Here is a 24,974-nt window from a genome sequence, read left to right on the forward strand (position 1 = left end):
CCTCATCAATACATTGAAGAATTCCTCTCTTTTTACTCTTAATTGTGTTGAGGGTAGAAAATCCTAATTCACATAAATAGAATGTTGAAAATTATAGTAAATGTTCTAAGCTTTTTTATTTTTTATTTTTATTTATTTTTTTAGCTTTTTTAGATATTGCCACATATTCTTATTTTATAGAAACCCAAAAGGCTTCAAGAGATAATTCCTTGTTTAATCATCAATCCAAAACCCCCACCATACATCTTAACTTTACACCAAACAAAGGATAGAAGAAACTTGCCTCCAGTCTTTCTGGGGAACATGGGGGGTAGTGTAAACAATCCAGCACCACAGCTTAACAGCCTTTTGCAACCTAATCAGGCAAGTGAGGTGGGGGGTTGGGCAGACTGTTAGCTTACAGCCAATTCCCCACACCTCTGTCCCCCAAATATCTAAACTCCAAAAACCCTGTTGGTTTTCTGGTCCCCAACAGGCACATATTTCTCTAGAATACCATGGGGCGCACCTGGAGATCTTCTAGGGCACACACTTTGAGAACCACGGGTCTAAGGAAACACAAAGTTAGAGAAGACATCACCCACTCCCACTTTAAATGCCATTCCAATAAAAATCAATGAGAAAACAAGATTTTCCAGACATGTAGGGAAGTGTTCTTCCTATGAGTGCTTTGGAACAAAAGTGACAATGGCGCTATTTATGGACAAGGTTTCCCTTCTGAACTGTTGTGTGTTAGACTCCTGGAGGAAGAGAAATGATAGGGGAATGAGAAGCAGACTTAGAGTAGACTTTGACTTTGACTAAAGAATGTTCTCAAACGTTTTCCTCCCAGTCTTTACATTCCTAAAAGGTACTGAGGACATCAAAGAAATAAAATAAATTGGATTATATTATATCCATTATATCTATCATATCGATTCATATTTATCATATTACACACATTAAAACTGAGAAATTTAAAAAATATTTAATTTATTTAAAATAACAATAAACACACTATATGCTAACATTATTTTTGTAATAAAAAATCAAATTAAAGTTTTGCCCCCAAAATCTATGAGAATGGCATTGTTTTACATTTATCTTAAGAAATGTATTCAATCCCAGCCCCAGCCGGTTGGCTTAATGGTAGAGCGTCGGCCCGGTGTGTGGAAGTCCCGGGTTTGATTTCTGGTTGGGCCACACAGGAGAAGCACCCATCTGCTTCTCTACCCCTCCCCGTCTCGCTTCTCTCTCTCTTTTCCTCCTGCAGCCATGGCTCGATTGGATGAAGTTGGCCCCTGGTACTGAGGATGGCTCCATGGCCTCTGCCTCAGGCTCCAAGAAGAGCTCAGTTGCTGAGCAACAGAGCAACGCCCCCTCTCCCTGGATGGGCAGAGCACTGCCCCCTAAAGCAGTGGTCCCCAACCTTTTTTGGGCCACGGACCGGTTTAATGTCAGAAAATATTTTCACGAACCAGCCTTTAGGGTGGGATGGATAAATGTATCACGTGACCAAGACAAGCATCAAGAATGAGTCTTAGATGGATTTAACAGAGGGAATCTGGTCATTTTTTAAAAATAAAACATCGTTCAGACTTAAATATAAATAAAATGGAAATAATGTAAGTTATTTATTCTTTCTCTGCGGACCGGTACCAAATGGCCCATAGACTGGTACCGGTCCGCGGTCCAGGGGTTGGGGACCATTGCCCTAGAGGGCTTGCCGGATGGATCCCAGTCAGGGTGCATGTGGGAGTCAGTCTCGCTGCCTACCCTCCTCTCATTGAATTAAAAAGATATATATCTATATCTATATCTATATATATCTATATATCTATACATGCAAGCCCTCTTTATCCTTATTAATGTTTTTCTTTAACCCCTCGAGTAGTATGAATGTTCATGTATGTCCTCACTCAAAGGGTTAACAAAAAATTCACTACTCAAAGGGTTAAAATTCTCTTGGTGAAATATTAGTATTTTCTCACTAGCTTTTAATTGGTTGGCATTTGCCTGGCAGGTCTTTTTCATTCCTTTATTTTCAGTGTGCCAGGGTGCTTTTTTAGGAAGATAAGTATCACGTAACTGGATTTTGACCTTCCTTCATACTAAAAGTGTTTCTGAGCTCAGAACTATGGTCAACACCTCTTTATTAAGCTCAGGCAAACACAGCCAGACTATCAGAGCTTTCTTCTTGGTGGTTTAACTCTAGCTCCTGAGAATGATCATTTGTGAGCAGGAAGCATTGCCTCTTAATTGCATGCAGTCTGCTCTTTGCACCAGGAACGCTCCTTATACAGGTCCCTCATCACAGAGCTTGCGATTCAATAGATGGCAAGAAATGAAATACAATCCGCTGCCCAAGAACATGATACAATTCACTGTTCTTTGTTAAAAGGTTCTATGAGCAAAGAAAGCATTTCATATGTACTATTATGTTAAGTCCATTTTATTCCTTTAAGAATTAATATTTTTAAGTGAAACATTAAAAAGTTACAAGCAAACCCCTGCAGTAATCTAAACCTTCATAGCTCCATCAATGTTAGCTTATAGATACAACTTATTATAGAAGTGAAATCTCTGTTCGTAACACAACAAATTAGAGAAATTCTGCTAGCTTAGATTCATAAAATAGAAAAGAGCACAGAAAGGCTTGTGTAACTTAGCTGCAATCTCTGTAGCTAAAGCAAGATAGGTTATGATAACATGACTTTACCTGGAGACTATCCATTTAAGAAAAAAAAACAATTGGTTCAGGAAATTTTACTGGCTGATTTATTCATGTTATGTTTTCTAAAATTCTCAACACACATAAAGTAATTTTAACTAAGTGATTTTATGTCTCACTATTTATATCATGATCTCTGGCCAAAAGAATGAAAAAACCAGTTCTCTAACAAGCTTATTACAGAGAAAAAAATAATAGAAATACTTGCCCAATTATCTGGAAAGTATTTATCCACTATCTCCCTCATTTTTGCTTGATGCGTATGAAGAATGGAAGGTTCGAAGTAGAGAATGACGTAGAGCATGGCAGCCTGGTTTGCCAGGGCCGTGCTGCGGTGCTCCGGCAGCGGGTACGCTGAGACCTGCAACACAGACGAGACCCACAAGAGGCGGCTGCTGGTAACAACTGAACTTACCTGCGCCAAACATATGACCGCGTTCTAGGACAGATCAGCCTCTACAAGTCTCCCCGCAGAACGCTGGACAGGGGAAGCACCTCTCCTGGCATTGCTCACCAGGGCCCTCCTTCTTATCCCTAACCACGCAGTATTAATCTCTTCTTCCAGCCCTCAACTCTGCTGCAAGTCAAAGTCTTTTCTTTACAAAAAAAAAGTTGTAACCCCAGGTCTCCCTTTAGTTGCCCACTGTGTGTCCTTCCCTTCACAATCTCCCAGAACGGACAGAATCCACTCTCACTATGGCTATTTTCTCACTTCCTGTCTGTTCGTCCACTCACTGAAGTCTGACCTCCACCATCACATCAGCGGAATGGCCTAAGCTTACTCAGACCTCACGATCACCCAATTCAGTGGCCTCTTCTCTGCACTCTCACTTAAATTCTCCCAGGAATGAAATTCTCTCCTCCCCTGGTTTCCCAGACACCACTCTTCTTATCTGCTTCGCTGGGTGTTCTGCCTGCCTCTCCGATACTGGGGCGTCCCTGTCCACCAGCTCACGTCTTAGGAGTCTCTGGCTACACATAGTATATATACCACCCTGAGAACTAAGCGCAAAGGGAGGAAATTATTATAAGGACAGCAGAGTGATGTCACGTGGAACCTGGCCAGGTCTGCAAGGGACGGGAACAGTGAATCAGAAAGCCTTCACTGTTTCTCCCTGTGATGTGCTTGTCTAACTTTTCCGTTTCTCCAGACTGAGTTCCATAACATGGCAGAATGAGGTTGCCCTAACACCAAATTTTGTATGTTGTACAAAATAGTAGTAAACCCATGTTCGGAAACTGTTGGGCCCAATTTCAAATTACCTGCAGACAGGGAATCTTTTCCACCTTGGGTCAAGTGACTGCCCCTGCTCCAATCAGCCAAGGACAGGGGACGAGCAGGGCAGAGAGTGGGGCAGACACACAGCACAGGGGACGAGCAGGCAGAGAGTGGGGCAGACACACAGCACAGGGGGCGAGCAGGGCAGAGAGTGGGGCAGACACACAGCACAGGGGGCGAGCAGGGCAGAGAGTGGGGCAGACACACAGCACAGGGGGCGAGCAGGGCAGAGAGTGGGGCAGACACACAGCACAGGGGACGAGCAGGGCAGAGAGTGGGGCAGACACACAGCACAGGGGACGAGCAGGGCAGAGAGTGGGGCAGACACACAGCACAGGGGACGAGCAGGGCAGAGAGTGGGGCAGACACACAGCACAGGGGACGAGCAGGGCAGAGAGTGGGGCAGACACACAGCACAGGGGACGAGCAGGGTAGAGTGGGGCAGACACACAGCACAGGGGGCGAGCAGGGCAGAGAGTGGGGCAGACACACAGCACAGGGGACGAGCAGGGCAGAGAGTGGGGCAGACACACAGCACAGGGGACGAGCAGGGCAGAGAGTGGGGCAGACACACAGCACAGGGGACGAGCAGGGCAGAGAGTGGGGCAGACACACAGCACAGGGGACGAGCAGGCAGAGAGTGGGGCAGACACACAGCACAGGGGACGAGCAGGGCAGAGAGTGGGGCAGACACACAGCACAGGGGACGAGCAGGGCAGAGAGTGGGGCAGACACACAGCACAGACACAGCACAGGGGACGAGCAGGGCAGAGAGTGGGGCAGACACACAGCACAGGGGACGAGCAGGCAGAGAGTGGGGCAGACACACAGCACAGGGGACGAGCAGGGCAGAGAGTGGGGCAGACACACAGCACAGGGGGCGAGCAGGGCAGAGAGTGGGGCAGACACACAGCGCAGGGGACGAGCAGGGCAGAGTGGGGCAGACACACAGCACAACCCCAGCCTGACCCCTGCGTGAGCGAAGGTCACGGGGCAAGGAGGAAACAGAAACCCTGCCTTGAGACATGACAAAATGGACCGCCTGAGAGACAGAGGGGCGAGGACGGGGAGCAAAATAACCAGAACGGGTTCTGATGTCATCCAGATCTGAACTGAACTACGGTTCTGCTCCCCAGTTACGGGACCACGTGGAAGTTCTGTAGCTCCCTAAGCCTTCCTCTTTTCAACAGCGACACGAGGACTCTGCTGCCTACTCTGCACAACTCCTGTGAGGAACAGAGAAGCGGCACATGAAAGAGCCTCATGAGTCTGCTTCTACTGAATTTGCAATAAATGACGACAAATATTATGAAGGGCTAGTATCTGCAGGTGGCTCTAATTTTGAATTGTTTTTTAAAAAAAATCTTTTCTATTTACACTTAACATATTTGCACCAAAAACTAACCAAAAAACTGCACAGGTGTGCTCTGTGATAACTGATACCTAGTTCTCATAGGTCCCATTCCCTTCTAGAAAGAAAAATGTGTATACAGTAATACATAAATTTACCATATTTCCCCATGTATAAGACACACCTTAATTTTGAGGCCCAAAATTTGAAAAACAATTTATTACATAAAGTTATTGAACTCGTTTTATTCATCATAAAATTCATACGACTCCTCGTCTGCGCAAAAAAGGGAAATGCAAGTAAAAAATCTACAACCATCGTCTAAGACATACCCAGGTTTCAGACCCCAAACTTTTTTGGGAGAAGGTGAGTCTTATCCATGGGGGAATACGGTATGATTCCTTCAGGGAAATGAAGTCAATGGCAGTTTTCTTTGGTTTCTTTTTAAGTTAGAGAGACACATCCTGGAGAGGAAAGTGAGACACGCTCCGAACGCTGTGGGTGTACATGCGTGTTCATGCGTGTTCATGCTGCCCTCCTTGCCTGGACTGCTCCTACACCCCTCCGACCTGCTGTAAGCTGCAGCCCGTGACACGCTCCCTGGCACCCTGCGCTTCCCCCTCGGAAAGACTCACTGTGCTGTACTGTAATTCCTTTAGCTGTCTGTCCTCTTTCCTTAGCTACAAGCTCATTATACACAGGGACCATGGCCTCCCTTCGTCAGCGATGTATCCCCAGTCCATGGACAGGCATGTAACACACACAGTAACTACTTCTTTCCAAACATAGTTCAAATCTCCACTCTTTCCTGACAACGCTAATTCTGCCCGAATGAATATCCCTCTTGCCTCTACCATCCCACAGCATAGCTCAAAGGTCTTACATCATTTTCAGCAGCTTTTACTCTTCCGAGGAAGAACAAAGGGCAGGAGTAATTGAGGAGGAATGTGCAGTCTTTTAAATTACTAAGATCTTAAAGGTCTTAATCCCCACCTGGTTGTAAATATCGTCGGATCTCAGTCGACCGATGACCATGCTGATGAAGGAGTCATTGATGGGCACTCTCTGGAAGTAACTCTCCGGATAGTTGGGCGGCCGTTTGGCTCCTGCGTGGCTGGAGTAACCCGTACTTCGGAGCAGCTTACAGATGTCATCCATATTGGAGTCCGCAGAAGATCGAGCAGCACTGAGGAAGGTCACAGTGGGAAAGGAGGGCCAAGCAAACGCACATGAGAAACTCAGAAGTCCAACGAAGCACAACTTCTTGACTTGATCTAGTTTTAGATATGACGGTGGGCTAATTTATAGCCTTAAGATTCAAAATTATATTTTCAAAAAGCCTGTTATAATATAGAAAACTTATAAGATGGGTTCCTGTATGTAAGTACAGTTCTATGTTAAGGTTCACAATCCTTTTTCCAATATCTTTGGGTCTGAATTTGTTTCAGAATATAGCATTTTAATTTTTTTTAAGTAGCAATTTTTAAAATTTTTTTTATTTTATTTATTTATTATTAATTATTTTTATTCATTCATTTTAGAGAAGAAAGATGAAGGAGAGATAGAGAGAGAGAGAAGTAGAGAGAGAGAGAGAGAGAGAGAGAAGGGGGAGGAGCAGGAAGCTTTAACTCCTACATGTGCCTTGACCAGGCAAGCCCAGGGTTTTGAACCTGTGACCTCAGCATTTCAGGTTGACACTTGATTCATTGCGCCACCATAGGTCAGGCCCAGAATATAGCATTTTTCATATAAAAGAATGTAATATCGAGCCCTGGCCGGTTGGCTCAGTGGTAGAGCATTGGCCTGGCGTGCAGGAGTCCCAGGTTCGATTCCCGGCCAGGGCACACAGGAGAAGCGCCCATCTGCTTCTCCACCCCTCCCCCTCTCCTTCCTCTCTGTCTCTCTCTTCCCCTTCCGCAGCCAAGGCTCGGGAGTATCGCCCCCTGATGGGCATGCCGGGTGGATCCCGGTCGGGTGCATGCGGGAGTCTGTCTGACTGCCTCCCCGTTTCCAACTTAAGAAAAATACAAAAAAAAAAAAAAGTGATGTGCCCCGGCCGGTTGCTCAGTGGGTTAAGAGCTTGTCCCGAAACGACAAGGTTGCATACAGTTCGATCCTAGAATAGGATACACATGGGAAGTAACCAATGAATGCACAGCTGGGTGAAACAACAAATGCTTCCCTCCTCTCTCCCTCCCTCTGTCTAAAATTCAAAAAAAAAAAAAGAATGTAATATTGTATGTAGGCTATACATGATATAATACTTCAGTAGGGTCTCAGTTGGCATTCCATGATCAACACATGTTAATATTTCTATAGTAAGTATATTCACACAAGTGAGATAAATAAAGACTATCTATAGCCTCATATTTGCCCTGATCAGGTTTTGATTCCATATGATTTCAGCTTGGATCAGGTTTTGCTGCCAAAGGAGTTATTCTGTGTGCTTGTGTGTGTGTATTTCCGCAGCTCTTTGGATTTCAGAATTGTGCATAAAAAATGTGAACCTGCTGCAATATTTCATAAATTAGAAGACAATTTACAAAATTATGACAATTTAAAGTGTGATACATAAAAAATTGTTGTTTCCTGGTAAGGTGCACTTTTCTATGGAGATTTAGTCAAAACGTCTGTGATTTTCAGGGTGGTTGGAGCAGTCATCCCTCAAAGAGACTTAGAGAATCTTTGATTTGAAGATGACCTCGTACTGGACGTAGAATCTCCTTTACCACAACTGTGACTTGCGATTTTTCAGTGTCACTTGAATAATGGCTCCTCACATTCCAATGAATCAGCTGTTGTACCCAAAGGGACAAAGCCAGATTGTCAAAGCTGGGCTTGAGAAGCAGACTTTTTTCTTTTTTATGTTATTTATCGTTTTTGTTTTTCCAAGTATTTTCAAATATACAGGTAAGGTGATTGGAAGTTCATTTTTAAACAAAGGGGTGTTAAAACAGTTGCAGGTCACACTGATGAGAATGCATCGTGCACGTGGGGGGCAGTCCCCCCCCCCCCCGGTAAAGCTGGAAGGAAGCAGGTGAATTGAGCAGCTGAAGATTCCCGCTGAGGAGGCAGCGGTCCCAGGTGTGGCTGAAAATATACTGTCCCCAAACACCCCCTCTCCGTTGAGGATCTCCCTCTCTGCCCTATTTATGTTGTCCTGATTTGTACGTTTGAAAATGTTAAGTCTAGTCTACACCTCTTTAGCTCAAGTCCCTGACTCCTGCTTATTGACTGTTTATTAAATGAATTTTGACTATTTCTGACATTGACTTTGTATCCAGATTTTGACTCATTAATACAACAACTGAAACCTGTGTGCCAGGTACTGGAATTACAGATTTGGTTAGGACACTACTTCTTGAAGTCACAGCTCTGTCAGACATACCTAACACATGATCATAATGTGCGCATGTTTTGTGTTTGTTTTACATACATGTGGGTGAGAATTCTCTTTTAACCTGACCCTTTAATGATAACTTTTCAAAATCATCAACCTGAAAATGACAATAGAAAATTCATTCATTTCCTTACATCTGCCAAAGAGCAACATTTGAAACTTAAAAACAAACAACCCCCTCGAAGCCCCCCAAAAAGAACATTCATTAGACTTCCAAATTCCCAAATTTATCTTTAAGAAAATTAAGATACCTTTAAAAAAACAACAACTGAGATTCTATCATGGTAACGATAATCTATACAGTATATCTCTAACAATCTATGATATAATATGCAGATTATTTTCTATAGAATCCATAGTTTATATATATCTAACCTATTATGATGAAGATATAAAATACAGAGTAACTGCTATATTTCTATATTATGTTCAGAAGAGATAAAGCATCTTCTGTTTTTGCATCCTAGGTCACAATGAGAGCAGCATGGAAACCAGCACTGCCCTTCACCAACGCAGTGCTTCCGGCGTGTGCAGCCCCGCCCAGGGGTACCTGTAGCGATAGTAAGAAACCAGCATTCTCTCTCTGACTTCTCCTTCAATCTTTTGGTCAACGACCAGCAGCATAACTCCATATAGATACAGAGCTTCACACTAGGAAAAAAAGATAAGAGTATACATTCTCATGGAGTGATGTTGATAATGATTACAAAGATCTTTGCTTCCATTTCTCCTAAAAGCTTTATAGTATAAGAATGCAGGCTTCCCAAAGAGTTCTCACCTTCTGTACAGAATGAGCTTTGGAAAGTGTTATGAAAAATAAATTTTAATTAACAGTGATTATCTTTCAGTTGGCTTGGTTTTGATATCAAAATGGAATCCCAATATTATGACTGCCTCTAAGTCATCCATTTCCTTAACAAACATTTTTTAAGTGATTCCTATGTACCACGTTCTGGGCTAAATGTCTGAGATGCAAAAGATAAAGAGGAGAGCCTGACTAGGTGGTGGCACAGTAGCTAGAGTGTCGGAGTGGGATGCAGAGGACCCAGGTTCCAAACCCTGAGGTTGCCAGCTTGAGCGCAGGCTCATCCGGCTTGAGCAAGGGCTCACCAGTTTGAGTGTGGGGTCGCTGGCTTGAGCGTGGGATCATCAACATGACCCCATAGTCACTGGCTTGAACCCAAGAATCGCTGACCTGAAGCCCAAGATTGCTGGCTTGAGCAAGGGGTCAGTCACTAGCTCAGCTGGAACCCCCCAATCAAGGCACATATGAGACACAAAGGTGACACAATAAAGAACTGATGCTTCTCATCTCTCTCCCTTCCTATGTGTCTGTCCCTATCTGTCCCTCTCTCTGTCTCAGTCTCCCACTTAAAATAAGATAAAGAGAAGAAAATTGTTACACTAAGGGAGCTCAGAAACTATACACAACCTTTATTCACTTGTAATTTTGTTCAAAGTCAACTATGTTCTAAGTTCAGATACAGATCTGTTAGTTGGAAGAGAAGTATCAGTTTATTCTATTTCTCTTTAAAGAAGGGTACTCTGTATGTATTTGTGACATATATAGAAAAAAAAAGTAATGCTAAGCTTGACATTCATGAATTTCTATTTCAAATGGTCACTTGTACTTACTAAAAGTTGTTTCCCATCTTCATTGAGAAGCACACTTTCTATGGTTTGCTGAATATAAACACCTTCATTGAGATCATCCAGGTATCTAGGAATGAAACCCCAGAGCAAGTTATTCATTGATAATGAAAACTTTAACAACATCTTTTATGAAGCAAATGAAAGATTTCTAAAACATAGGCAAGATACTTGGCATTCCGGCCTTCAGATATCATAGTTTGTGGTCCTTCACGATCTTAAGAGTTGACTTATGAACTGACACTTGTGAGTAGGGCAAGTGTTGACATTTATGGGTATTACAAGGAAAAGGAATATTCCCTAGTCCCAATTTATGAACTGCAAATATCTTAGAAAGTAAAGGCATAAGAAGATGGAATAGTTAGTTTAAAAGCTAATGAATAATTAATTCTAAGGGCTGGAAGAAAGAGAATACTATTTGGTTAGGGATTAGAAGGAAGGTTATGGCTACTAATGCTACAAAAATGTTACCTTTTTTCACAGGATTGAAAGCCATATGACTTAGTATAGACCAAGATTATTATAATACTCCACAAGCTCAGGCAATTATAATAAAACTCTAAAATACTTAAGATGAGTAGTGCCACAAGGAGGACCCAACAGTTATGCGTGGTATAATCTAGTACATTTTGTAGTCACTCAGATTTACATGTTCTAGGGTGTCCCTTTTCCCTCTCCACTATTTACTATTACAGAATAAACTATTACTAAATTAATCATTACCTGTTTAAGTCTACAATATACTTATGCACACTTTGAAATGCTAAATAAAATCTGGTTACAATTTCTATGTTGTTTTCACGAAATTCTTCATCTAAATCCTGTAGCTCTGGCTTAGCTTCCAGTTTGCTTTCCCATAATTCCGGACCCTAAGTAGAAAAACAGATTTATGGAGATGTCAATAAAAACATACTCGTTGGTAACAATTTCTAAGCGGTCTTTTAAAAATTTGTTCTTATGCCTTAAAAGGGATGTCAATGTTGAAAGTAGAGCAACAGAAAGCAGATACGTTGAAAGAAGATAACAGATACCTGGATATAAAGTCCCTTTGAAAGAAACAAATTTGAATTGCAACTACAGTTAGATGCTTTAATGTGAAATATATTATACCAAAGCTATCCTTTTAAAATTTGATTATGTTGTATTAGGGCTTCACACAATATCTTTAGGTTATTTTGAAGTTAGTTAGCTGATATTTAATTTGGTTTAAAATCTCTCCTCTTTAACTCTTTCTCCATAATGACTTAACTTTTCAGAGTCTCGTGGTTCCCAGAGAAAGCATGCTTTTGTAGAAAAGACAGTGATAAAGAGGCTATTGGGGAAGATTACCTTAAAATAGCTGAAATCAAATATGATATCTCCGTATTTCTGTTGATCAGCTCGGTCTTTTAACCTGAATACAGCAGGAATAAACTCAGAGAGCCTCAAAAGTTCAGCAATGATGGCATTGCCACAGGAAACGATCCTTAGGATTGCCTGGCCACAGAGGTTGTTCTCAGCTAGAAAGTCCAACATCCTGAGGCTCGTCAACTAGTCCGTGCCTGACCTGGCCGGTGGGAATGCTGGACCAGCTTCAGAGCTGGGGGTCTGGGAATCATTAGATGAAACCAGGTCTGCGGACAGATGTTTGCTCCATTTGAGACACTGTATCCAAAAAAATAAATAAATAAATAAAATAACCAATTTTTTTAAGGAAGCATGGAGAAACACATACATTAATATTTTTCTCCCAAACTCCCTAAAAAATAAACAAAAATGAGTTCTGATATAGTTGAGGATATTTACTCTCCACTCTTCATGTTTTCCATGTTGGAGGGCTTTGATAAATTAACACTCTTGGCCTCTTTCTAAACCCTTTCTTCACTTTTCCCCTAAGGAAGGACCCAATGTAGCTAACGCTGAGCTTGGGAGAAGGACCCGCTGAGCATGCGTGACTCCAATGTACCCTCAACTGGGTGCTAATTTTTTGTTAAATTCTCCTTACAGGAATTGCGTCACTTGTTTTTGCTTTGGGAAAAGGTATGTCCTAAAATTTACTAGAATTAGTTTTTTTACAAAAAATTTTTTTTTTTTTGTATTTTTCTGAAGCTGGAAATGGGGAGAGACAGTCAGACAGACTCCCGCATGCGCCCGAACCGGGATCCACCCGGCACGCCCACCAGGGGCAACGCTCTGCCCACCAGGGGGCGATGCTCTGCCCCTCTGGGGCGTCGCTCTGCCACGACCAGAGCCACTCTAGCGCCTGGGGCAGCGGCCAAGGAGCCATCCCCAGCGCCCGGGCCATCTTTGCTCCAATGGAGGCTTGGCTGCGGGAGGGGAAGAGAGAGACAGAGAGGAAGGAGGGGGGGGGTGGAGAAGCAAATGGGCGCTTCTCCTATGTGCCCTGGCCGGGAATCGAACCTGGGTCCCCCGCACGCCAGGCCGACGCTCTACCACTGAGCCAACCGGCCAGGGCCTTTTACAAAAATTTTGCTCATATATTAGGTATAGGAAGCCTTGTTACCAAGGATAATACAAGCCTGAGAAAGGCTACACAGTGACTCTAAAGCAGGAACAAATTTCATACTAAACAGTAGAAAAGTTTGATTAGGAATGTATCTTAAAACATTATAACTAAAACTGATAAAAGTGCATTTTATATTTAATAAAATTTAGAGTAAAATTGCCAAAACTATGTACTAATTCAATGGACAAACCGAGAATGAGTCACAAGTTTATTTTATCAAATGGTGATTTTGGTAATATAGTATCTTAGACTTCATTGTTGACTTCATAGCAGGATCTTTAAAGAGGTCATTTTTACAAAACAGTTTCAAGGTATCATTCCTTTTCCCAAAGGCCTCTCCCAATTCTTTATCAAATCATTATCTTCTGAAGTGGTCATTTGTGTCATTATCTTTGTTGCATTTCTCTCCTCTTTGTGTTAATTGGCTAGGTCAACATTTGTCATTTTCATGGAAGCCAGACTTAAACTTTTCCAAGTCATGAATGCCTATGTCTTTCCCAACATTTGCAGTTTCACTTCCTTTCTGAAGCTAGGTTAGACATGTGACTCTGACCAATGAGACATAAGAGGGAGTCTATGGTGGGACTCCTTATTCCTTCCACTACAAGGAGAAGGGCATGCGGAGAGAAATTTCCTTTTCTGCTCTGGCTATCCCTGCCTTTAAATCTGGCCCAATGAACATTTGACTCCTGAAGCCCAGTAGCCATCTTGAGACCATGAGATGACAAGCCTAAGAGAAAAAGCCAACACCGTGGTGTGGAAGAAAAGAAAGAATCTGAATTCTTGTTGATGTTATTGACTCATTGATTCAACTGTGGCACAACCTACCTCCGTAATCCTTGTTAATGAACTGCTTTTTATGGTATATCTACTGTTGAGTTCTGGATTATTTGCAGGTGAAAGAATTCCTAATGATACAGACTCATTCATTAAACAAATACCTACTTATCCAGTCAGTGCCTACTATACGCCACACACTATTTTAGGACCTTAAGATAGTTCAGTGAACAAAACTAAGTTTCTGCTCTCATGAAGTCTATATACTATTGGGAGTAGGAAAGGGTTAACAGAAAAATACACATATACATACAATAAAGGGATGCTGCGTGAGCTATTTTATTTTACATATAGTGATTTGTGAAAGCCTCCCCGATAAGACGATATTTGAGCAGGGATCAGAAGGAAATAAGGGAGCAAACAGTAGGGTATCTGAGTGTGGTCAGCAGCCTTTAGGAGGGTCCCCAATGACCTCCACCTCTTTATTCATGCCCTGTGTTGGTCTCTTACTTAGAGTGTGACTGACTCCCTTCTAAAGAACAGAGGATGGCAGACTGAAACATACCACTGCTGAGATTAGACTGCAGAAAGACCGTAACTTCTAGCTTGAGAACCTCTCTGGCTTGTTTGTCTTGGGAAGGAGGTTGTCATGTTGTGAGAGCCCCACGGAGGAACTCATGTGACAAGGAATTGAGAATCCTGCCAGTGAGCTTGAAAATGGATCCCAACTCCAGTTGAGCCTTCAGATGGGAGAATAGCTCCTATTCACAGCTTGACTATAACCTGCCTATAGACAAGGGGTCGGGAACCTATGGCTTGCGAGCCAGATGTGGCTCTTTTGATGGCTGCATCTGGCTCCCAGATAAATCTTTAATTAAAAAAATAATGTTAAAAATATAGAACATTCTCATGTATTACAATCCATTCATTTACTACCACTCATGTTTATGGTTGCGGGTGGCTGGAGCCAATCACAGCTGTCTTCCAGGACAACACCAAATTTTTATTGGATAACATGTATGGACCCGTAACATACATGGGTCGTTGTATGGCTCTCACGGAATTACATTTTAAAATATGTGGCGTTCATGGTTCTCTCAGCCAAAAAGGTTCCCGACCCCTGCTATAGACCCTGAGCTAAAGGCACCCAGGGGAGCCATTCTACCTGATTCCTGACCACAGAAACTACTATAAAATAATAGATATTTATTGTTTTAAGCCACTAGATTTTTGGAGTAGTTTGTTATTTTACAACAGACAATGATCTGGGAGAAAGGCATTTCAGGTAGAGGTTATAAAGAAGTGCAAAGGTCCCGGGGTAGGACTGCGCTAGATAAATTTAAGTAATAGCAAACTGGCTGTGGTGGGTACTGCAGAGTGAGCAAGGGATAGAAGCAGAGATCAGGGGAGGGAGGTAGTTGGGGTTGGTCAGATAGTAGCTGAGAAGTCACTGAAGTTATCTAGAACGCTCTCTCATGAGGGCATCCTATGATACACACAAAGGCATAAAACTTTAGATTCAACTGAGAGGAGGGCAAACTATGATTAACAGATTTTGGATACTAATATAGGACAGATAATGGGGCCATGGAGGAAACAGCATTTCCTGCCTTCTTTTACAGCCCCCCTCTCCCCCTTCCCCAAAGATGGACAGATACACTCAGCACCTGCATGCACGTAGTCAGGTTGGCTTAGATCTGGGGTAATGATTAAGTCAAGACTTCTGTGTGTGTATCTCTTATTTTAATCTTTGAATCTTTACTCAAGAGTTACACTGTAGGCAACATTTAAATATTTATTTGGCTGGAGTAATCCCATTGTTGGCTGAAAAACTGGCCCTGAAGAACAGAATTTAAGACTATCGTTAAAGATGCCTAACCAGGTTGCAGCAATCTTAGAGCTAGGTAACTTTATAGGAGTTCAAACTTAGTTGAGCTTTAAAAAAAAAAATCACTCTAGAATGAGGAGCAAATAAACGTAGAGCAGAAGCTGTATTAAATCTTCCAGCCCTGGCCGGTTGGCTCAGTGGTAGAACGTCGGCCTGGCGTGCAGGCGTCCCAGGTTCGATTCCTGGCCAGGGTACACAGGAGAAGCGCCCATTTGCTTCTCCACCCCTCCCCCTCTCCTTCCTCTGTCTCTCTCTTCCCCTCCCGCAGCCAAGGCTCCATTGGAGCAAAGTTGGCCTGGGCGCTGAGGATGGCTCCATGGCCTCTGCCTCAGGTGCTAGAATGGCTCTGGTTGCAACAGAGCTACGCCCCAAGATGGGCAGAACATCGCCCCCTGGTGGGCCTGCCGGGTGGATCCCTGTCGGGCACATGTGGGAGTCTGTCTGACTGTCTCCGTTTCCAACTTCAGAAACACACACACACACACACACACACACACAATCTTCCATTTGGTTCTATTGGCGCTAGGAACGAAGAAAATTCCAGTACAGGCTGCATTATTATTACTCTTTGGCATGGAATGAAACCAGAGATCCCACTTAATTTCCTAATTGTCTTTTACAAGGCTCCCGGAAAAGTGGTTGTTACTTTATCTTTAAGAATTTGGTATGAAAATGTGTTTCTCCGGTTGGAAAGTCACAAAAGACAATCTGCTTTCAAGAATGAAGCATGATATCATCCCATCAATTTCCCAGTGAGCACAGAACTGAACTTTGAAAGACTTTAAATTGTCTTGGGACAAACCACTGTGGACCCTACTCAGAGGACAAGAAAAGAGAGGTCTATTTTTATCCTGTCATAAAACCTCAGTTCCACAGAGAAGGAAGTGCTGGCCTCTACCAATCCATGATCAGGAGATATTATAAAGGTTGCTGATCAAGATAAAAGTGGAATCTCTCTCCAGAAAAAATTCTGAAATGAGCCTGACCCCTCTAGTCTGATTCATAAATCCTGGGGAAGACAGGAGAAGGAAAACGAGGTGTTTCTGACTGTGGGCAGAGGCAGTAAAACCTCTCTCCCCACACCATCCTGACCTCATCACGTATCATGGACCTCCGTGCATTCGGAACCAGGAGACCCGGTTCCTTTATGAGCTCTGTACGTTTTCCTTCATTTGTTTTTTACTCTAAGACCATCCACAAACCAGGATCCTCAGAACATTTTTTCCGAAATGCAAGGGCTGGGTATCAGCATGTCACAGGTGAGGGAGAACTGAGCGGCAGAGAGGAACAATGGCCCTAACTCACAGCCATGGCAGGTCCGGAATTCACACCTGGGTGGGTCAGACTGTACACACGCTCACTACCCACGCAGTTTTCCCGACGGGAAACGGAGGAATAACGACGTCCACACAGCCCGGCTCCCGGGAACTTGGGAGGATACGGATGCGGGCCAGGCAGCTGAGCATCACTCCCTCAAGCCCCGGAGCGGCGTGGAAACTGTCCCCGTTTCCAGGGAGACGAAGAGCTGGGACTGCAGCCCCAGCCCCGGGAAGCCCCTCAGTCCTCCGCGCCGCTCCCTCGCCCCGGCCAGACCCACCCCGCGCCACTGCCGTCCCCTCCGGCCAGCGCGGCCCAACAGGGGGCAGGGGGACGTGAACCGAGGGGCGCGCGCACCCCGCCCCACTTACTGTCATCCGGGCCGCGCCGGGGCGCAGAGCGGGGCCGCCGATCGCGCAGGGAGCCGGCGCCCGGTCCCCACCCCTGCCTCTCCGCAGGGGACCTCCCTACCCTCCGCCCGGGACCAACAGCCGGCGGAACCCCGGCTTCCGCCCCAGGTTTCCCAGACGGTCGCAGAACCCAAAGGGGCGGAGAGCAGGGCGGGGCGTCATGTGACCACGGGCGGGCGACGGCTGATGACGTAGGAGCCCGCGCTCGCAGTTTCAGCGATAGGGAAGCGAGGGAAGGAAGGGGTTGGGGTCTGGGTGTAGAAAGTCAGGGTGCTGCCGGACGGAACTGGGTCGGACGGCAGGTAAGGCTGACGCGGGGGACGGCGATGGGGAGGGTGGCGGGAGGTGTCGCCTCCCTGTAGGGGCACAGCACGGGTCTCCTGATGGCGGGTCCTGGTTCTCTTCACGCCACAGCAACGAGGCTGTGGCAGTTTACCTCCTTCTCCGGGACCCCACCTCTCCGTCCTTCAACCCGAAGTGTATGCGGAAAAGATCACGCGTTCTCGATATAACCGTGTTTGCTTTGAACTGTTTTTAAACCGGGGCCTTGGGCAGGTCGTTTAGATGAACTCTCTGGGCCTCTCTGTAAATGTTTGTGAGGATTAGAGATCATGGGAATGGAGTCCCGGGCCACCAGTTCATGTCACACTGTTGGGAATGGTGGTTGCTGTTACTACTGTCTGCAAGCCTTGACTCATCGCCTGTTTTGTGTGAGCTGTTTCATATTCTGTATGTCAGAGTGCTAGTTTAAGTTGCTCCCAGGGAGAAGGAGTGGTGGACGTGTGAGCAAATAGTTGTGATGAATTATATCGAGTGTGTGTGTGATAGGGACGGTGGTAACGTGAGGGAGGGAAAATACAGTTGCCTGAACGGATGAGGGAAGGCAAAAGATGTGTCTGTGCATCTTGAGGTATAGCTCTGGTTATACTGTACAGGCAGGCCCCTGTGGATTTAAAGGCCAGCACCCTGTCTATAAATTGTTTTTTCTGTGCCTACCCCTGAGCTGTACAGAAAGATGAGAGGAGGGAACAGTAGAGAAGTATTTTTATATTGGCTAGTAATTGGTTCTGCCTGCAGAGAATCTTTCAGACCTGCTAGGATTTGAATGTCTGTGTCCCTTTCCTCATTCGTATCATATATTGAGGTCCTAATGCCAGTGTGATGTTATTAGGTGGGGCCTTTGGGAGCTGCTTAGGCCAGAAGGGTGGAGCTCATAGATGGTTGGCCAGAGAGCTTGGTTGGTTGGAGCGTCTTCCCAAAGTGCATAGGTTGCCGGTTTGATCCCTGGTCAGGGCACATACAGAACAGTTCGATGTTCCTGTCTCTCTTTCCTCCCTTCCTCTCTCACTGAAATCAGTAAATTAAAAAATACTATTTTTAAAAGGGGCTCCAGAGACCTCTCTGCTCCCATCTATGGTGACAAAGAGCTAGAAGGTATGGGTGTGAACCAGGAAGCGGGCCTTCACCAGAACTTGACCATCCTGTCTCCTTCATTGTGGACTTTCGAGTCTCCAGAACTGTAAGAAATAAATTTCTGTTGTTCATAAGCTACCCCGTCTGGTGTTTTCTCAGAGCAGCCCTAATGGCCTGACAAGGCCTGTTAGGGGAGGCAGTAACGTGCTGGGGAGAAACACAGGTAATGTGTGAACCTTGTTGTGAACTGTCATGGAGACCACAGGTATAGGGACCAAAATGATTGTTATCTGGGGAAGGCTCAGGAGGAGATTGATTTAAACAAGGGTTTCTCGACCACTACAATGTTGATATTGGAGTCAGATAAATAAATCTTTGTTTTGGGGGCTGTCCTGTGACTTACGTCCTTATCTGTTCTTCATGGAAGGAACAAGGTGTCTACTACTCCATTTTACTGTCTGTCCATTCTCTTTGCTTCCCAATCTGAATCTTTTTCTGTACTCCAGAATCACAGAAGAAAGTTTTCCCTAGCTCTCTGCAAGTGTCAAGTTTTGTTGGGGGCATGTCAGTTTTGCATTCCCAGTAAAGGATAGCCACCATGTCCGTGGTGGATGCTTTCCACTTATCCTGAGCACTAATCCTTATATACATTGTGTTTTAGTCGGCTCGGGCTGTTATTTAAAAAATACCATAGAGTGATGGCTTAAACAACAGAAAATTCTTTCTGTAAGCTTTTGGAGATAAGGTACTAGCATGGTTGGATACTGGTAAGAGCTCTATTTCTGGCCGGTCCCCTTTCTTCTTCTCACTGTGTCCTTATGTGGAGGGAGGGGAGAGATGGAAAGAGAGATGGGAGTAGGTTGGGAGGGAGGGAGAGAGAATGAGAATGCCCTAGTGTCTCTTCCTCTTCTAATAAGGACACTAATCTTATGAGGGCTCTGCCCTCACGGCCTCATCTAACCCTGATTACCTCTCAAAGGCCTCATCTCCAAATACCATTACATTGAGTGTTAGAAACTCAACATGTGGATTGTGGGGAGACACAATTATCTCAGTGTTCTCCATTCGTGTTTGATCCTAAGAATCATCTGTGGGGGCCTCAGAAAAATACAGTTTCTTCAGTGTGTCTACTAGAGACTGATTCAGTAGGTCTTAGACAGTATCTGCAAAATCTGCAATTTTAGTATTTCAAATAATTCTTTTTTATTTGAACTGATTAAGATCAGAGAAGTTTGAGAGAACTACAAAATCTGATATATCCATAATAATGCTATTAGATTGATGTGCTTATCTGCTTTTTACAGGTAGAGGAGATAAGCAACTTCACCAGGGCTGTGCAGTTTTGGTTTTTTTGTTTTGTTTTGTTTTTTTCAGAGACAGAGAGTCAGAGAGAGGGATAGAGAGGGACAGACAGACAGGAACAGAGAGATGAGAAGCATCAATCATCAGTTTTTTGTTGCATGTTGCAACACCTTAATTGTTCATTGATTGCTTTCTCATACGTGCCTTGACCATGGGCCTTCAGCAGACCGAGTAACCCCTTGCTCGAGCCAGCAACCTTGGGCCCAAGCTGGAGAGTTTTTGCTCAAACCAGATGAGCCCGCGCTCAAACTGGCGACCTCGGTCTCGAACCTGGGTCCTCCACATCCCAATCCGATGCTCTATCCACTGCACGACTGCCCGGTCAGGTGGCTGTGCAGTTTTTTTTTCTTCTTCTTTTTATTCAATGAAAGTAGGTTTACTTTTTTCCTGATTAGATAACTAACACGTTTTTGTTAAAAGTGCAAAAATAAAATACAGTAAAAATATACAGAATATAGTAAGACATCACCTGGAATTTTACCACCTTGAGATAACCACCATTAATATGTTGGTTATCATCCCTTTATTCATCTTTTGTATCTGTTAACACAAACATGCAATTTTACAGTTCTTAGTTTGCTTGTTACCCGTTACTGCATAACCAGTATCTCTTTCTTCAGGTTCATATACCTATAACTGTGATAAATTAAATAGACATATATACAAATAGGGGTTTAAAAACCTTTGTACATCTTTTTTTTAAAGTATCATGTTATATACTTTTTTTGCCTCTTGCTTTTCTTACCCAACAGTGAAATCCCTCCAAGTTTACTGGTACAGATCTAATTAATTCCTTTTTTTATATAAATAAAATTTTATTTTAATGGGGTGACATCAATAAATCAGGGTACATATATTCAAAGAAAACATGTCCAGGTTATCTTGTCATTTAATTCTGTTGCATACCCCTCACCCAAAGAGAGATTGTCCTCCGTCACCTTCTATCTAGTTTTCTTTGTACCCCTTCCCCTCCCCCTCCACTTCTCCCTCTTTCCCTCCCCCCGCCCCCCCCGTAACCACCACACTCTTGTCCATGTCTCTTAGTCTCGTTTTTATGTCCCACCATTGTATGGAATCCTGCAGTTCTTGTTTTTTTCTGATTTACTTATTTCACTCCGTATAATGTTATCAAGATCCCACCATTTTGTTGTAAGTGATTCGATGTCATCATTTTTTATGGATGAATAGTATACCATGGTGTATATGTGCCACATCTTCTTTATCTAGTCTTCTATTTTTTTTTATAGTGATTAAAGCCTTTAAGCAAACTCTTGGCCAATACAGCAAGAATCCATAAAAGAGTAGTGTCCTTGACATGTTCACCAAGTCTAAGTTGGCCCCAACACCATGCCAAATCCCTGAAAAATGCAACCCAACCCCAGTTCAGTCTGTTAGGAGCTGTCACAAGGAGCAGGAGTCCAGGAAAAGTCTACATCCAGGAAAAGTCCGCATGGCACTGGAATTGTTGTCACCATTCTATACTTTGCAGCTCACGTCCAAGTCCCCATTACTGCTGCTTCTAGCTGGTAATGATTCAGGTAGACTGGAAGGCTGTGCAGTTTTAAGTGGCAGGGACAGGAGGTACTTTCTAGGATTTTGCGTCTAGTGTCCATTCTTGCTCTCTCTCTCTCTCTCTCTCTCTTATTTTTTTGCGAGAGAGACAGATAGGGACAGACAGACAAGAAGGGAGAGAGATGAGAAGCATCAGTTCTTCGATGCAGCACCCTACTTATTCATTGATTGCTTTCTCATATGTGCCTTGACTGGGAGGCTACAGCAGTGTGAGTGACCTCTTGCTCAAGCCAGCAACCTTTGGACCAAGCCAGTGACCATGGGGTCATGTCTATCATCCCACGCTCAAGCCAGTGACCCTGCGCTCAAGCTGGTGAGCCCGTGCTCAAGCCGGCGACCTCGGGTTTCAAACCTGGGTCCTCTGCGTCCCAGACTGACACTCTGTCCACTGCACCACTGCCTGGTCAGGCTAGTGTCCATTCTTTTAAGCACTACCTATATTGTCCCTTGTAGTGTTATGATGATGAATTTGATGGTAATATTTGTTGCTGTTTTAAAAGATTTATGTGCTAGGAGTTAACCCGAATGTTTTATTACATATGTTAACTCATTCAATCCTTGCAGTAATCCTTGAGGGTAGGCACTGGGTCATCCCTATTTCACAGAAAGGAAGAATGAAGCATTGAGAGGTTAAATAATTTGCTTAAAGTCATTCCAGCTACTTAGGAAGCAAAATCAGGCTTTGAACTGCGGTAGTCTGGCTCCTGAGGATACATGCTTCACCTCTACTCTATTGCTTCCATATTGTCCTCCATAATGCAGCTAATGTTTGTTTTAGTGTAAACATGTTTCATCATATTATCTTTAAGTAAAATTGATATTCCAGGAAGTCTGGCCTGTTTATACTGTGGCTTTACACCCTGGTTCATATATGTAGTACACTTTGATAATTTTGTCTGTACAACATGCTGTCCAATGCAGCATCCACTGGGCACATGTGGATGTTTAAAGTTAAATTGATTAAAATTAAACAAAATTAAACATTCACCTCCTCAGTTACATTAATCACATTTCAGATGATGAATAAGCCATAGCTGCCTAGTGACTACCATATTGGACAAAGCAGACTATAGAACATTTTTGTCATGGCTGAAAGTTTCCTTGGACAGTGATGCTCTGATCTAGACTTTTACAAGAATCCACACTAACCAGAAAACTGAATTATTGAACCATATCATTTGATCCTTGCAGATTTGTATTTTTTAAGTAAGAGTTGGTGTTCTAACAGTTGAACCCCAGAATCTAAGTGGCTTTACACAATTGAAGTTTTTGTTTCTTTCATGCATTGAGCCTGATTAGTGAGCAGTTTTCCTACAAATAGTGATGTAGGATCGATGCTAGGCTTCTACTTAGTGATGATTCTCCGTCTTCACTACATAGCTTCTAAGGTCACTGCTTGTCTGTTTCAAGCTATCAAATTGGGAAGGAGTATGAAGAAAGCATGTGGTTTTTGTGGACTGGGCCTGCAAATGGCTCGTGTATTATTGCCTTGAATTCAGTCATATGGCCACACCTAATTGCAAGGAAGGCTGCAAACTGTAGTCAAGCTGTATGACCAGGTTGAAGAGGAAGTGGATTTGGTGGGCACCAAGCCGAGCCGTATCTGCCTCAAGTGTCCGTCCTTAGTTACCCTGAGGAATAATCTAAGAGGCAATCCAGGAAGCTTACACTTGCATTTATTGTAAGGGTATTATTGAGGGTATTTTTCAGTACGATCCTTATTATCTCATATAAAATGACCCATGCTGCCTTGATCGCCATGGACAGCCTTATTTTCCTGAATTCCTGGTGTACTTTTTCTTTCTAGAGAAAGGGAATCCTGTAACTCTCACTGTTAAAAAAGTTATTCAGTTCATTGGAGTTACATTGGTTAATAGAATTATATAGGTTTCAAGTGTACAGTTCTATAATATATCATCTGTGTATTATGCATTCGCCTCCCAAAGTCGTCTTCTGTCATCATATATTTGACCCACTGTGCCCTGTTCTCCCCCCACCCCCAGTTGCCTCTGGTGTCCACCATACTGTGTCTGAGTTTTTGTTTGTCTTATTTGTTCACTTGTTACTTTCAGTTTTATATGACACATATGAGTGAATCATTTGGTTCTTGACTTTTTGTGACTTACTTCACTTAGCATGATGTTCTCAGATTCCATCCATGTTGACATAAATAGCAGTATTTCATCTTTTCTTATGGTTGAGTAGTAGTCCATTGTATATATATACCACATTTTCTTTGCCCAGTCATCTATCGAGGGACAGTTCAGTAGTTTCTATATCCTTTTTTTTTTTTCTGAAGCTGGAAACGGGGAGAGACAGTCAGACAGACTCCCGCATGCGCCCGACCGGGATCCACCCGGCATGCCCACCAGGGGCGATGCTCTGCCCACCAGGGGGCGATGCTCTGCCCCTCCGGGGCGTCGCTCCACCACGACCAGAGCCACTCTAGCACCTGGGGCAGTGGCCAAGGAGCCATCCCCAGCGCCCAGGCCATCTTTGCTCCAATGGAGCCTTGGCTGCGGGAGGGGAAGAGAGAGACAGAGAGGAAGGAGGCGGGGGTGGAGAAGCAAATGGGCGCTTCTCCTACGTGCCCTGGCCGGGAATCGAACCCGGGTACCCCGCACGCCAGGCCGACACTCTACCACTGAGCCAACCGGCCAGGGCCAGTTTCTATATCTTGACCACTATGAATAATGCCACCATGAACATAGGGGTACGTATGTCTTTACAAATAAATGTTTGCAAAATTCTGGGGTACATATCCAGATGAGAGCTTTCTGGGTCATATGGTAACTCTATGCTTAATTTAGAGTTACCTCCATACTGTTTTCCATAGTGCTTATATCAATTTATATTCCCACCAGCAGTGAGTGAATGAGGGTTCCTTTTGCTTCACAGCCTCTCTGATACTTATTTTTTTTCCTCCCTCCCTCCATCCCTCTCTCCCTCCCTCCCTCTTTCCTTCCTTCCCTCCCTCCCTTCCCCCTTCCTTCCTTCCCTCCTTCAGAGAAACGCGGAGAGACAGACAAAAAGGGAGATGAGAAGTATCAACCATGTAGTTGTGGTACTCATAGTTGTTCATAGATAGCTTTATCATATATGCCTTGACAGGGGTGGGGTGGGGTACAGCCAAGCCAGCTCAAGCTGGCAACCCCACACTCAAGCTGGTGAGCCTGTGCTCAAGCTGGATGTGACCTCGAGGTATTGAACCTGGGTCTTCAGCATCCCAGGTCAATGCTCTATCTGTTGCACCACCACCTGGTCAGGCCATTGGTTGATTCTTTTTTTTTTGTATTTTCTGAAGTTGGAAACAGGGAGGTGCCTGACCAGGCGGTGGCG

General features: G+C 44.0%; 2 protein-coding genes across 7 annotated transcripts in view; one reads left to right on the forward strand and one right to left on the reverse strand.

Moving 5' to 3' along the window:
* Positions 1-17,407, reverse strand: part of WASHC5 (WASH complex subunit 5) — a 65,444-nt gene extending 48,037 nt beyond the window's left edge. The window contains exons 1-7 of the mRNA XM_066379476.1: positions 17,250-17,407; positions 11,720-12,034; positions 11,114-11,259; positions 10,376-10,460; positions 9,291-9,391; positions 6,334-6,526; positions 2,919-3,071 (exon numbers count right to left, since the gene is read on the reverse strand). Coding sequence (XP_066235573.1) covers positions 2,919-3,071; positions 6,334-6,526; positions 9,291-9,391; positions 10,376-10,460; positions 11,114-11,259; positions 11,720-11,905 — 864 coding nt within the window. The 5' untranslated portion in view covers positions 11,906-12,034; positions 17,250-17,407. The remainder of the gene's footprint in view (positions 1-2,918; positions 3,072-6,333; positions 6,527-9,290; positions 9,392-10,375; positions 10,461-11,113; positions 11,260-11,719; positions 12,035-17,249) is intronic.
* Positions 17,408-17,466: 59 nt separating this feature from the next.
* NSMCE2 (NSE2 (MMS21) homolog, SMC5-SMC6 complex SUMO ligase) overlaps positions 17,467-24,974 on the forward strand; it is a 233,262-nt gene continuing 225,754 nt past the window's right edge. For all 6 annotated transcript variants that reach the window (XR_010750503.1, XM_066379484.1, XM_066379490.1 and 3 more), the window contains exon 1: positions 17,467-17,590. The gene's annotated coding sequence lies outside the window, so the exon portion shown is untranslated. The remainder of the gene's footprint in view (positions 17,591-24,974) is intronic.

The sequence above is a fragment of the Saccopteryx leptura genome, chromosome 3 (assembly GCF_036850995.1).
Source record: "Saccopteryx leptura isolate mSacLep1 chromosome 3, mSacLep1_pri_phased_curated, whole genome shotgun sequence".
NCBI classification, from domain to species: domain Eukaryota; kingdom Metazoa; phylum Chordata; class Mammalia; order Chiroptera; family Emballonuridae; genus Saccopteryx; species Saccopteryx leptura.